The sequence below is a fragment of the Metarhizium acridum genome (genome assembly GCF_019434415.1).
Source record: "Metarhizium acridum strain ARSEF 324 chromosome Unknown scaffold_72, whole genome shotgun sequence".
Classification (NCBI taxonomy): domain Eukaryota; kingdom Fungi; phylum Ascomycota; class Sordariomycetes; order Hypocreales; family Clavicipitaceae; genus Metarhizium; species Metarhizium acridum.
The window spans coordinates 93,246-107,597 of record NW_027094019.1 but is presented as its reverse complement, the minus strand read 5'-3'; the positions used below and the strand labels follow the sequence as shown (position 1 = coordinate 107,597).

General features: G+C 53.1%; 4 protein-coding genes across 4 annotated transcripts; 2 read left to right on the top strand and 2 right to left on the bottom strand.

Annotated features, from left to right (window-relative positions):
• The first annotated feature begins 29 nt into the window (after window positions 1–29).
• TWF1_1 (Twinfilin-1) lies at window positions 30–1,335 on the top strand. The gene is made up of 3 exons (XM_066119074.1): window positions 30–143; window positions 199–782; window positions 842–1,335. The coding sequence occupies exons 1-3, from the start codon at window positions 125–127 to the stop codon at window positions 1,235–1,237; spliced, it is 999 nt and encodes a 332-aa protein (XP_065975709.1). The 5' UTR covers window positions 30–124; the 3' UTR covers window positions 1,238–1,335.
• SFC1_1 (Mitochondrial succinate-fumarate transporter) lies at window positions 1,321–3,325 on the bottom strand. Its single transcript, XM_066119073.1, has 4 exons — window positions 2,785–3,325; window positions 2,671–2,718; window positions 1,905–2,613; window positions 1,321–1,828 (listed from the first exon to the last, which is right to left on the bottom strand). Exons 1-4 carry the CDS (start codon window positions 2,837–2,839, stop codon window positions 1,675–1,677), a joined length of 966 nt encoding a protein of 321 aa, XP_065975708.1. The 5' UTR covers window positions 2,840–3,325; the 3' UTR covers window positions 1,321–1,674.
• A 1,488-nt stretch (window positions 3,326–4,813) lies between these two features.
• MET30_1 (ubiquitin-binding SDF ubiquitin ligase complex subunit met30) lies at window positions 4,814–7,781 on the bottom strand. Its single transcript, XM_007814485.2, has 2 exons — window positions 7,133–7,781; window positions 4,814–7,068 (listed from the first exon to the last, which is right to left on the bottom strand). The coding sequence occupies exons 1-2, from the start codon at window positions 7,586–7,588 to the stop codon at window positions 5,380–5,382; spliced, it is 2,145 nt and encodes a 714-aa protein (XP_007812676.1). The 5' UTR covers window positions 7,589–7,781; the 3' UTR covers window positions 4,814–5,379.
• Window positions 7,782–10,235: 2,454 nt separating this feature from the next.
• J3458_006847 (uncharacterized protein) lies at window positions 10,236–13,628 on the top strand (the record flags this gene model as incomplete). Its single annotated transcript, XM_007814484.2, has 4 exons — window positions 10,236–12,098; window positions 12,166–12,206; window positions 12,308–13,065; window positions 13,133–13,628. Exons 3-4 carry the CDS (start codon window positions 12,698–12,700, stop codon window positions 13,626–13,628), a joined length of 864 nt encoding a protein of 287 aa, XP_007812675.1. The 5' UTR covers window positions 10,236–12,098; window positions 12,166–12,206; window positions 12,308–12,697.
• Window positions 13,629–14,352: the final 724 nt, after the last annotated feature.

Here is a 14,352-nt window from a genome sequence, read left to right as displayed (position 1 = left end):
AACCAGCGGTCGGTGCATCCCCCACCTACGTATTCAGCGAGCGCATTCCTCTACTGCAACCAGAGCGGGAACTGTGACCACTGCTAATTCAAGCTTGCATCAATACGCTGGGAATCAGTTCAAGATGCAATCTGGGATTTCAGGTAGATATGCTCAGACCCAGCCGCGCCAGGAAAGCTGCTGACCTACTGTTTACAGCCTCGCAGGAGCTCCAAGCCGAGTTCAACTCGTTGCTCTCCTCGCCGTCGATCTTTGGCCTTATTGTTGGCATCGAAAAAGAGTCATTAGTGCCCCTCAAAACTCTTCCATCCAAGGGGTCCTCATTCTTTGAAAACCTTGGGAGCTTGCAGAGCCATCTGGAACCCAACGTCCCCCTCTACATTCTACTTCGTCGATACGATGACATCCCACGTCTGACAGCAATATCTTACGTTCCGGACACTGCGCACGTACGACAGAAGATGCTGTTTGCATCTACAAGACTGACTCTTGTGCGGGAGCTGGGCTCCGAGCATTTCAGAGAGACGATCTTCGTGACGACTGCAGACGAACTCAGTGAAAGCGGGTTCAAGAAGCACGACGCGCATACCCAACTTGCTGCTCCGCTGACAGAGGAAGAACGCACCCTGGGTGAGGTCAAGCGTGCCGAGCAGGAGGCGGGATCTGGTACAGGAACGAGGGAAATTCACCTGAGCAAGAGCTTTGCTATGCCTGTGGCGGAGAACGCCGTCGCCGCTTTGAAGGAGTTGGGGCAGGACGACGGACGCGTGGTGGCCATGCTGGTGAGTTGGGAGGGGTGAATGGGGAATTCGCAGGGAATGCCGGACTGACGAAAGGGCAGAAAATCAACCCCGAGAGCGAATCCGTGGAGCTGGTCCCCGAATCGCCCCGGCCAGAGTCTATTACCGAGCTGGCCAAGGCGATTTCCACCACGGAGCCCCGATTCACGTTTTACAGGTTCAAGCACACGCACAATGGCGCAGAGCAGTCGCCAATCCTCTTCTTTTACACGTGCCCATTGACGGCCGGCAACAAGTCCATCAAGAAGCGCATGCTCTACCCATTGATGAAGCGGGCGGTGCTGGAAATTGCAGACAAGGAGGCTGGCTTGAGCCTGGAGAAGAAGTTTGAAGTCGAGGAGCCCGGCGAAATCACTGAGCAGTCTGTGATGGATGATTTGCATCCCAAGACTACTACCAAGTCGGGGTTCAGCAGGCCCAAGCGGCCGGGTCGGTGATTCTTTTTTTTATGGTTGGTACACGAGGCGGTGCGCGCGCACGTTTAGACAATATTGAATATGACGATAGAAGAAATAAAATGATGGTAAAAGAACACATTCAATTTTGCTATAAATGACGGGGGGATATTTCCCACTCGAGATATCAACTATGAAAATGCAAAACATCCTCCGTACGGCCCTTACTCTATGCAAAACAAGGCGGCATTAGCCATGACAAACGGGGAAAAATAAATAAAAATCAAATGAAGTAAACCACGTAATGGCACCTTTGCAATATGCATCTGTCATGTTCCTCGCCGCGGCCCGACCTCTAGCTTTGGGCTGCGGAGGGCTGCCCCTATGGTCTTAACGGGATGTCTATTTTGTTTGTGCGCAGGACGATGTCAAAGGGTGATGGGTCAATGTTGGCAGTATCCTTTTTTTTTTACCGTCTTTTACTCCTCGTAGTTTCCGCCAACAAAAGACAGGTTGCTCTTCTCAATGCGTTGTCTCAGGAACTCGTAGACGGTGAAGGTGACGGCCTGGCCGGGGGCGACACGCATGATACGCGGGGTGATGCCCTTGTAGAAGGCGTGGAAGCCTTCTTGCCTGCGGGGAAGGGTGAAGGCGTTAGCAAAAGAAGCACTGAGACGACTTGTTACAAGCAGGGGGGGGAGAAACGCACTTGAACATGTCGGCGGAAATGGTGGCTATCCTCGCCCAGGCACTGACGCCCGGCTGGGCAGGCGTCTTCTGCAGGCGCGTCTTGATGGTGTCGATGGGCGCGTTGCTCAGGGGCCCCATGGCGCCGGAGACGAGGCCGATCAGGGTGGTCTGCCAGCTGGGCAGGTTGGTGGCGGCGTACTGCGGCTGCCAGTCCTTGAGCCAGACCTTGAAGTAGCTGTAGGCGGTGAAGTTGACGGCCTGGTTGGTGCCCTGGCGCAGGGCCGTCAGGCTGACGCCGCGGTAGAGGGCGCCGAACCCCTCCTCGCGCACGACCGTGTACAGCGCGTGCGCGGCGTTGCGGTACTTGGGGATGTCGAGCGGGTCGGCCATGGAGTGGTGCTGCGCCTGGAGCCGGATCTTGATGACCTCCATGGGCGTGACGACGGCCACGGCCTCGGTCACGCCCGCCGCCAGGCCCGCGGCGAACGTGGCCTGGCCCGACACCTTGCCCGTCGCCGGGTCCGCGAGCAGCTGCTTGTACGCCTCGAACGACGTGAAGCGGATGGCCATCTTGGGCACGATGCCCGTCAGCACCGCGCCCAGGCCCTTGTACAGGCCCAGCGGCGTCTCCTTGCGCACGATTTCCACCCCGGTCTTGACGAAGCCGCGCTTGGGCGCGCCGGGCTGCCTGGCCCGCCGCGAGAGCTGCATCCGGACCTTGATTGTGTCTTTTGCATCGTCCTGTGTTAGTCCAACGTCTGCTACGGGGTTGGGGGGAAACGTACCCAGCGGATGGCACACGAGGGCTTCCATCATGCCGGCGCCGCCTCCGGCTGTGCGAAAAAATCGTCCCGATTAGCATTGACTCAATTGCGTCTCGGGGGGGAGGGCCAACGAACCGATGAGGTTGACTGCCGCCGTCGGCGGTTTGCGATTGTTGTCGTTGGGAGGCATGATGATGGTATTTTTTCCTTCTTCCCCTTGGTTCAAGCCCTCGAAATACGAGCTCAGACGACGGAATTGATGGCCTGGTTCGACGCTGTTGCGCCTCGTCGCAAAGCGTTGGCTCGTTGCGTCACAGCCGACAAGGCCGCAGGCTTCACATGCAAAGGCCCTATGCCGGCACTACCCTTCTGCGAAAAGACCAAGAGGCAGCAGAACCCAATTACTGGACCGGTGGCAATGACAGCGAAGCTTTGCAAAATGTAATGAAGAGGGGAGAGTTTGAAAATAAAAATAAAAAAACCGAAGATGATGACCGTCTGGTGGAAAGCAAAAAGAGTCACACGCGCAAATATCGGGGACGTTTGGCTTTTGACATATGATTCTGGGCTTGGGCTGTGGCGGGCGTGATCGGGTGTGCCATGGAGATTTGGGGGGGGGAAACGTGGAACTAGCTGGAGCATGCTTGGCCAGTCACAAGACCAGGTCTTTTCCAAGGGGCCCCGGCTTTGGGAAAGCCAAAAGACGTTCCCTTTGGTGAGAGAATGCGTTGTGGCTTTTGGGGAGTGGGAAGCTTTGTATAAGCTCGGTTGTCCCGCGGCTGTGGGATGCCGCCAGTGACGCATCGGGGACGTACCATGTATCTTGCGGGAAACTACAAGGTAGGAGAAGCAGGGCCGGGGGAAACCCCCCCACTTCACTTACTCGGAGTCGGATTGGTCTCCTCCTTCGCGGCGGTTTTGGGAATGCCGGACGGACGGAGGGCTCTTGGATGTGACGGTCCATGTGGCCGACGGACATGGCTGGTCGTGCAGTTTGCATGTTGGGCGTTATTCCAACGGCATGCCAAGAAGTAGTCTGTGACACCATTGTGTTCTGGTCAAGACTCGCGCATGTTTACAATACATCTACCTAGGTATGCTGGTCCCTCATTCTCGCTCCGTCGTCGGGTCTGTCTTTCCCAGCTAAATCCACAGCCAGGCCGAGCCCCACACCCGTGAGCCGAGCTTGTGATATATGTCAAGTAACTTATTGCGGGGTGGGTCTTTTCCCTCTACTTGAACCAAAGCCCGTCTTGCCGTCTCTCCAACGCTGCCGATGCCCTGGGATGAGAGGAGACAACAGACCATCTTTTCCATGCGAAACATTCAGAAGCAGGGAATTAATCATTGCATATATCCATACAACAACAACACACACACACACACAAAAAAAAGAGAGGACAGCGGTGCCAAAATTGCTACTATGCCAAAGCGGTATCCAAGCGCCGGAAGGGATCGGGTGCCCCGTACCTGGATGGTTCCGATCATCCAATTGGCCAGGTGCCAGCTCCGATGGCTTGCCGTCCTTTACCGAGGTACGTTGACCTCGAGCTTGGAGATTGATAAGTTGGGCCGTGCGATGGGACATGCAATTTGTCAATATGTAGAGAGAAGACCTTTTTTTATTTTCTTAAACATGTAGATTCTATGCGTCTGGCAGACCTGGGCAATAACATTGAGAGCGGCTTATTTGGATATCTAGGTAGATAGATGTGCGCGCTGCTTCAATCCCAACGTGTAAGCACACAATGGCCTTTTTTTTCAATTGGCATTAAACAAATGAAAATCTCCGTCGGGCGTTTCGCCTTCTAGAACACTTCCTCGGCTAAAGCGCTGGTGACCGAGATATTCCTGGTGATAGACTTGGCCTAAAGAATGCAAGCTTATTACACCGCATGCAGAATCTGCAACTGCAACCACACTTGTTCCAGCATCATCAATGACGAGCCACACACCCGGGTAAAGCGCCAAAGCAAGAAGAGCCAACACTTCCACTCGAGAAACATTACACCGCAGATCCCACTCTTGCATTGGATCAGGACTCGCGTCACACAACCATGATCTCTGTTCTCCATGGATAACAAAAGACACCATCTCATCACCAACCGAGGCACAGCCAATGTTGAACACGCATGTATTCCTGGGATTTTTATCTATATCAACCTGCCCATGCGCCGTGTCAAGTACCAATGATCCCCCATAACGCCATCCTTCACTACATCTAACCGTTTGAAAAGCCCTTCAAGTGCTTCGTGCACACCAGAATGCTGGCGTTGGTCGGACATGTCACTGATATACAAAGTAAAGCATCTGCATCTGCATGCAGGTGGTATCTCAAACCAAACACCTAAATACGCCCCCGATATCTGCGCAAAACCAGCAAACAGAATCCAAACGTTGAAATACGACGCCCTTTTTTTTCTTTCCCTTTTCTTCGAGATTATCGTCTAAATGCATTCGTTCAATGTCGGTATCAAGCACCATCACAGTTTGCGAGTGGGCCGATGTACAGCATGTGCGGGCAACACGATCGTATTTGGATTGGTCATATTAGGTGACCGTAAAGCTCTCCTTAAACAGAGCTGCGTCGCCACCGCCGCCGGACATGTTGACTGGGAGGCGCTAGGGATCCCCCAAGGACGGGGAGAGGACCGCCCTCGCAAGAGAGAATGAAGCCTCCACCGGGGAGAGAGAAGAGAGAGCTGAGTGATTTTAAGGTCGGTATAGTCATTAGGATGGCGTTCCTCGTTCTTCGAGGGTCTCACCCTCGAAGCTGTACAGACGGACTTCGCCGTCTTCGCTGCCACTGGCCATGCGGCTGTCGCTGAGACCAACGCAAGTAACTGGTCCTGCGTGGCCCGTGAAACTTCGCTCACACTTTCCAGAGCGAGGCTCCCAAATCTTGGTCATGGAGTCGTTGGCACCAGTCACGACACGTAGTGTGTCGCCCACAAGACCCCAGATACCTTCGACATGGCCAAACATACTCCTGATGCATTTGCCTGTGACAATGTCCCAGAGTCGGACAGTATTGTCCAGACCACCCGTCAACATGTATCGTGGAGGCAGAGGTCTGGTGGTGTCATGCGTAAAGCCACAGCCGAAAGATGCTCTCGAGTCATCCGGCTGCTCTGGCGTCGGCGTCGGCGTCGCGCTGCGATTGCTGTGCACAGAGATGGTGTCGGCCTTGTCGTCACTGGGGATTTCATCTGGCTCAAAGTCCGGCGGCATTAGGAGCACCTGCTGTACTTGGCCGACGTGCCCGCGGAAAGTCTTGATGCACTGCTTTGAATCCAGGTCCCACAACTTCACAGTCATGTCGTCGGACGCGGAAAACACTGTCCTCGATGGCGAGTCTATTCGGACGTGGTTGACCCAATCTGTATGGCCACGCAGAGAGAAGGTCTCCTTGTTGCCAAAGCTGAAAATCTTGACCGTCTTGTCGATTGACCCAGAGGCTAGCGTGCATCCGTCAAAGTGAACAGACAAGACACCCTCGGTATGACATTGCAAAGTGCTAAGACACTCCCCAGTCTGCCAATTCCAAATCTTGATGGTCTTGTCGAAGCTCCCGCTAATCAGCTTGGAATCGTCAAACTGCAGGCAACGAACAGTAGAGGTATGGCCACGTAGCGTCCGAATGACTTCGCCAGTCTCAATGTTCCAAACTTTGATAGTAGTATCGTACGAGCCCGTCGCCAAGACATTGTGGTCGAACTGAAGACAGGTGACGCCGTTCTCGTGCCCCTTGAATGTTTTGATTGTACATCGCCCAGTCTTCCAGTTAAACCCGACCTTGTATCGATCACGGTAGACATCCTTCCACGGGCGAAACTTGCGCTCGTTGTCAAGATGAGACCGGGAATTGCTAGGACCACTCAGTCGTGGTCTCTTGGATGGCCCGTCGTCAGCGCTGGAGTTAGATCGCTTGTTCGATTCGAGAGATTCGGCACTGTGGCCATTTGTCTCAACCGAGGGCCCCGCGCGTTCTGCCTGATCGTGGCGGTGGTGGGCAGTTTGATGTCGGCTCCAGGCCATGAGTTTCTTCTTTTCGAGGAGCGGCAGGCCCCAGCCGCACTTGGTGCATTTTCTATCAATATGTTGCTCGCACATTCTGTGCCACACGACGTCATCATCTGCTAAGCTGCGCCATCGTCGACTGACTTGAGCAGCTTTACACAGCGAAACGGTATCGAGATGACTGAGAATCTTGTACGACAGTTCCGTCGGCAAGGCAGCGAGGAAGTCAATCTTGAGTTGTTCCTGAACTTCACGAGAAACGGTAGACAGTTGGGGGAAGCAACATTGAGTGATGATTCCCTGCAACATCAATTCTCGCTGCTTGGATGGTGCGGCAGAGAAAAGCGACCAAACATGTGTAATGGCTTCTTGGTCGGCGGTGGGGAGGCTATTGAGTTCCTGTGAAGAAATGAGTCAATTCATGCCTTGTCGTCTTGTCTGGCAATGTTGAGAGGTAACCTACACTTTGGATAAAGCCCATCTTGGTCTCGTCTGCTGCTCGGCGACACTTTGAATCAGGACGATGTCGATAACAGAATTTAGTATTGGGATCCTTGATGCGGGTCCAGGTTGCAGGACTCTTGGCGCCAGTCTTGGTGTTGTCTTTTCCAACGGGCGCATAAAGTCCAGGAATGTGTTCCTTGAGAAACGGGCTGACCGTTTTCACCACAAGTTCGGAGGCCATCTTCTTGAGGCGGGTGTTGTCCCCCTCTTGAGGTCTCGTCCGGTCGCAGTTATCTCGAGAAGGTTGTTGGGCAGGAGAAAGGTCGGGAGAGGGCGAGCTCGGTGATTCTAAGAGAGGGTCTGGCGCGATATCGTCCCGAGTATTGGACGAGGAGAGGTGGTGATGGTCATGATTCGGAGTCAATACCGCAGACGCATGCTGGCGGTGGCCGTTGAGGTGCGCGGATGTTTCCATGGCGGCAAGAGTCTCGGGGGGAGAATTGCGCACAGAAAAGCCTAAATACTGTCGAGGCCGTGCAAGGCCATGGGTGTTTCACGTCGGTGGTGCGTGCAAGGAAGGCGATGACGTGCTCTCAGAGAGGTATATTGTAAGCACAAGGGGAGAGGACAAGTCGAAGAATCGAGCATGGACGAGGGCTGGAATGTTGGATTACGGTTCGGCTGCTAAGATGATGGCAGCAGAACCACGAGGCTTGCGAGGACTAGCGGTGGCGGCAAGTCCACTTGCACCATACAGTCGGATAGCGGGGGTTCCAAAATGGCAGTTAATCTGGCAGTTGCCGCACCCAAGTGGCTCCTGCCTCGTCTTGCGACCGGCTCTCGGGTCCCACCGACCGCCGAACCAGTTTGAGAGCCAGAGCCAGAGCCAGAGCCAGATAACATTTGGCAGCACGGACCACTGACATGACCTTTTTTCCTTTTTTTTTCTTTCCGCAATTTCATGTGTCCTATTCGCCGAGACATTCATGGTCAATTTGCTTATCCTACTGTGCCATACTGTGTGTGCCGGAGCCTCACCGACAGAATGCCTAGAGCCAGACAGTATGCGTGCGGAGTACATGCAGACGATGAACCTAGCATCTGGGTTTAGCCCCAAGACAACAAGCCTGCACATCACCAAGCTTCGGCCCTGGCAAAACCGACAAGTAACACGCTAGCGATGACGTGCGCCAGCAGCAAATGCGGCTCATCAGGCCCGTTGTCACTTGGAGACGGGAACCTCTTGTGATCTCGCCATCACAATTGCGCCATCAAGGGCAGACAAGAGATCACCGAGCTAGTCCAAAACGGGACGCCGGTGGGGGCCGCTCCGTGAACAATGCCAATCACTTCCGCACACCAGGCCCAAAACAGCCAGTGCGCGAGACTTCTCGCGACAAGAACTTTGACAGTTCCCATGTCCTATTTTAGAGACATCTCTCCCCGAGACTTTGATCAAGGAAGTAGGTATGATACGATGCATACCTACCTAGGTACCTGGGTACGTAGGGGTACGTATCATACGCGAATGACTTTTTTCTCCGAGGTTCGTTGCACTTGAACGGACTCTTTTGCCTTGATCTCTGAAGAATCTGAAGGTGAGCTCCAAATCTCTTCGACCAGGCACCACCTCAGCTCGGTGATGCCAGGCTCGGTATACAGCCGATATAAGACGTCAAGTGTTACGCGGCCAAATTTAGACGCCGACCAGGGCAGATCTCCCTTCTGAAAGGTGCTATTGGATGGGATGACACTATCAGCCACCTGGCCAGCCCACGATGCTGGTCTTTGGGCATGGCGGTGACGGATTGCATTGGCATCTGCCGCAAATTCTTGTGAAACAACCGAGCTCTGGCACAGCGATGGCGTTTCCAGGGGCCAGGATATGACAGCCCCGGAATGCCACGGACTTCGAGGCTGACATAGGATGCCCAAAGCGTCTTCAAAAAACGAAAAATGCACCCTGTCATCAAGACTCAGCTGTCCGGGATTACGACGCCGCGGCTCAGCTCAACAGCATGTGCCGCCTGCTAACCATGAAGACGAACGTACTGGTGAAAATTCTTCGATGGCGAGGTCGAGTGACATTCTTGTCTCACATCGAAGCGCTTGACCTGCACAACATCCGAATCGCCTCATCTCTCGCCGTCCTGTAATGGTCTTAGATCTTGTTCTGTTGGGCTTTGACTGAACCCCTGAGGTCACGCCTATCTCGGAGAATATAGAATTTTTCTACTTCTATTCTTGAGCAAGGATATGGGAGATGAGGATTTTCCTCTCTAGATTGTAAAAAGTCTCGGTTGGCTTGCTGAACGTAGCAACTGCCACGACCTCACCACCACGCGGAGGCATGGGCAACAAGTATCCACAACCCCCCCTTTCAATCAACTCAAATATCGCTGTAATTGCCCTCTTCCCCTTGCAACGGCCACTTCTTGACCGTGGCGCATTCGCGCCCCTATAACAAGCACAGCGGCAGGTCCTGAGCCAGGCATGAGCGAAAGAAATGAGCCCGAGTGGGCTGTGTTCCCTTTGTAAACGGATATTTTCCACAAATGACGTGATGTTCGGCATAGGATGGCTATACGTGGCGAGTTTTAGAGCAAATTTCTCGAAATTTATGCATTTCACGCCCGCCTATCACATGTATAGTGCATACTTGATTCAGCGCAAAAGGCGCAGGAGCCATACTACACTTTTCCGCCTCGACAAGGAGACTTAGATGGTCATTTTTCTTATCATTTCGGGAACATTCAAACACTGGCTGGTCATCGGAGATACATATAATGGCAAGCAGGGACAAGGATATCAAGCCGCTTTCTTATGGAGCATGAGGGGGGAATGCTTACACGGAGATTTACGTGTCCACTGCGTTTGCCAAAGAAAGATATCCCTGTCAGAAGCTAGTTCAAGATTGGAACGCCTCTCAACTGCCGTTGCAAATCTTGCTCGGGGCAGTTGCCGACTTCTGACAGTATCAGTATCAAGACCGGCTTTAATTTTCGTCCGCCGATTTCCCACGGCACAAAAACTGCAGCCTTGTAATTCTTGAAGATTCGGCGACCAAGGAGTCTTATCTCCTCAACGATTTCGTTTGTTTCGGAACGCCGACAGCAGCCCATCTTTACGACATGTTTGTGTGCATGCTCCATCAGTCGCTGATGGGAGCTTCAGGCTTGCGACCGCCGCGGGAAGTAAAGAAACTGACAGCTCTGACACCAAGATTGGAATTTGAGGCATCAAAGACAACGAAGCATGGGTTTTTACCCAAACGGGGCTCGCAGTCTCCGCCCTGGCCCATTTTGATCTGGAAAATCTCACCTTCTTTTCCTGCAAGTTATGGACGCTAACATAGCGAAGAGTGAAGAGATGATGAATTGTTGCATTGGCAAACAGAAATCTGGGGATGCTCACCAAGACAAACCGAATTTCTACTACGTGTATATAGCTGGCATTGCGGATACCCAAGCCAGCTGGTCCGGCGGCCTTCAGAATACTAACTGGTTTAACTGTTGATAGACACTGCAAGAATTGATTGCGTCGGTGTGTCTAGTTTTACGCGACTGATTGGTTCGTCTGTCACCACGAAATTAGAACGATATGAGGGCATTGTGGAGATGACCACAATTGATAAGAGACGTTGGTGTTATACATGCCAAACGGTGAACAGAGCCTTTCTCCTCATGCACGAGATGTCAGCCCCTGTCAGAGTGGCTATCGGGCTTGGGAACTGCGCCATGGAGCACAAAGATGCAGCAATAGCGGCCCTTGGCCGAATACCCACGATATCCAACTTGTAAGTGTGCCCTCTTGACTGCTGCTAGCTCCGACAAGCCCCCTCTCTATCGTTGTATACGGCCTTGTTTCCAAGATGATATTCTTTGGAGACAAGGATACAATGTGGATATCACACGGGGCGGTTCTTGACCGCATGGCGCTGGGTTAACAAAAAGGCGTCTTTTGTTTGCTTCTCCGGCCTCGAGGCATGCTTTTTACCAACTTCGCAGTTTCCGGCCCAACTACCTCTTGTTAGTGACACAGCTATATTACAAAAAGGAAAGACTCTTCACAGCAGGCCCGCAAATCAACAGCGAAGACAGAAAATTTAAGAGTATATTCATTATTCCAGGAGATTTTTATCAACTAGGAGGCTAGAACGATAAATTGGCCGGCCCCCGCGTAACCGTCCGCGACAAAAGGACGCTATGCGGACATGAACTTCGGGGTCCAAGGAAGGGTGAAACCCCCAAAAGCTCAGGGCAGAAGTCCCCTGCAAATCGACTCATCATCTTTCATAACAGTCTCCAGGTTCTAGCGGAACTAGAGACGGTTGTCGAGGTTTCTAGCTGGCCCATCAAGAAAGTGCCGAGAGTAAATCTTTGTGGGCGGTCTCGCAAGCTCCGCGCGTTGCTTTTGCCAAAACCGTTCCTTCTGCCCGTTTACAGGGTTCAACGTGCGATCAATGACAAGAGTTCGCCGGCTAACAGTTAGTAAACATAGCGAAGATGACGGGTCCATCCAACAACGGCTATTTCAAATTTTCGTTTAGCCAGTTACAAGTTCAAATGGCAGGTAAATAAGATCTTTATAGGAGTAAACGGATGTACAACTAAAGCACCAAGTTGTGAAACCTCATCCCCTCTCACCTCCCGCGGTCGCAAAGCTCGGTGTTTCCAGCAAGAGCTTCCGGAACCTGCCGTGATGTTGTACGGCTTCAGAGCCCAGTTGACCCGAAAAACAGCTCAAACTCAAGACCATGTGCGCTTCCCCCGTGGTAATCGCCTGTGTCTCTCGGCCCTTGGCAAGTTATTTTCCTGCTACCACAGTCGGGTCAGGTCAGGTCAGGTCAGCGAGCAATGGTCGGGTGGTCTCTCTAGCATCCCCAGTTCGAGGCCCTTTCGCTCACAGGCAAGTCTGCGACGAAATGAAACATGGCACAGCCCCGACACCCAATGGAAAGAAGCCATGACAGCATTGAATTGATTGTAGGTATGATATCAGTTCAAAATGCCGTTAGCCCGAGCGATTCTCTTACACCTACATCGTCATTAGTCCCGTTCACGCCTCGCTCAACCGTTCCCTGACATGACCTAGTAAGCCAGATGAAAGGAATTAGCTCCCCGAGATTTTCTATCCCTTTCCTAATTTGAAAAAAGTGACTCTCATCTAATGTTGTGGTTGGTGCTTTTCGTAGACATCCAGCATTCCTGACGTTGGAGCATTCCAGTGACCGGGCCAGCCAGAGTGCGTGAAGCCGCGGGCGTGACACATCTTGGGGGCGGGGGACGAAGAGCAGGTGAAAGCTGTCCAGAGATGGGAGGCCGTATGTATGCGGCAAGAGGGAAGAAGAAGAAGAAGAAGAAGAAAGAGGCCTCGTCACCGGTTCTGCTTTTTGACCCCTTGCAGTCCGTCGTTGGGTCCTGCATCACTATCATCGTCGCACTGGGCAGAAGTTTCATGATGAGCTTCACCAGCATGCGTGGCCGCCTATTACACCATCAGACGTTCTCAGTAGAACGAAGAAGTTTTCAAATCCGTGCTGCCGCTTTGAACCGGCAAAAAGTCACGTATCCGCGGCGTTACGATGGACGTCCACGGTCCGCCGATACGGTACCCAACTCCACGGCAAGCAAGCACCTGCGGCGCAGAAAACAAGGACAACGGCTCCTCCTTCCGAGCATCTGATGACTCGACCTTGGCGGAGAGCATACCGTCCAGCCCGCGGCAGCCTCCTGCGTACGGTGCCGAGCGAGCACCGCCTCTGTACCAAGAGGAAGACGACCCGGACCACGTCAAGGCCCGACGCAAGGTCAGGCGAACGCTTTGCATACGGCTGCTGACGTCCATCTTCATCACGGTCCTCGTGTCGCTTATTGTTGCGGCCGTCGTGGCGAGAATACACGACAGCAACATCAACCCTGACTGGAGCAGCAACGAGACTGCGTCCAACAAGTAAGTAGTCCCCAAAGCCGGGGTTGACAGAAAAAGGGCCGGGCAAGATTCTGACAGAACATGACAGAACGAATGGAACCAGCTTCACCATGATATCCGGCAACAGGCCTTCTTCGGCGCCGCTTCTGTCATCCGCCACAGAGGCAGCGCCGCAAGATGCCAAAACTACCGTTGCAACACGCCAGGCAGAGGCAACTACAGCTAGTACCTCTTCTTGGGCACCGACTTCCACGGCGGACGAAAGAGCCGGGCAGACGGTGGATTGTGCGTCAATGGGCGTGTTTGTGAACGCCACGCCGGTGACCGACATCGCCCCCGTTCCTACCAGGATCACACCCACGAGCCAGAGGCGAAAAGTGCACCTCGTCGTGGACGACGGCGACGGCGACCAAGTGCTTGGCGTGTCCGTGTACAGATTCAACGGGTGTTTATTGTCTCGGGAGTCATACAGGGACTCCGACGGCGGCTTGGCTTACCGGTGTTCGCTGGCTTGTCCTCACAAGCGGCGGCAGACGAAGCAAGCTCGCGAGGTGGTGGCTGAGGAATGGGGTGCCTGTGGTTAGGGTGCCCTTCCTGTCAGAGGGGAGTTTAATTCGCTTGCCCCTGTTCTAAAAGGCAAATCTTGATACGAAGGGTTTCTGTATGTTACGTGGATTCATGCTGTGGTTGCGTTTTGGCTTTTTTTTTTTTTTTTTTTTTGGGCACGCAGGGACGAGGGAAAATGGCGTTTTGGACATCAAGAGCTGGCATGTACTGCAACGAAGGGGACCTGGTTGATATTGTAAATGTATACACGCCCTCGCTGGCGAAGTGAATATCTCCTCGGGTGCTTGGAAATAAAGAACCATGGTAGCAACAAAGCCATTGACGTACTATTTAAACACTTTTTCCCGCCCCAGCATTGTCCTGCAGTGGGTGAGGGGTTTCTATCATGTCCAGTGTACATTGTAAATGTGCCGTATATACATGACTTTTTGGGCATCATAAATCTCTCCGGGCGTTGCACACAGGCCGTGTTGTAGCATGTTGAATGAACCCCTGACGAGTTGCCGGCCTGCTCACGAAGCCTTTGCCTAGTAATGTCGGATGAACCACGCTTCACCGTCAGGTTTCATCGAGAAGGAATCTTCCGGCGTTACACACTCGGGGAATCTGTGACCTCTGCCGTACCCTCTTTGCAGCAGTCGGCTCGTCGTTTCTCCCATCACGTTCAAAACTCGCCAGCCTAACTCGTGATAGAAGCAACGGCGGGACGAACATGCCAACCGTCGTGGCGCATGAATATTC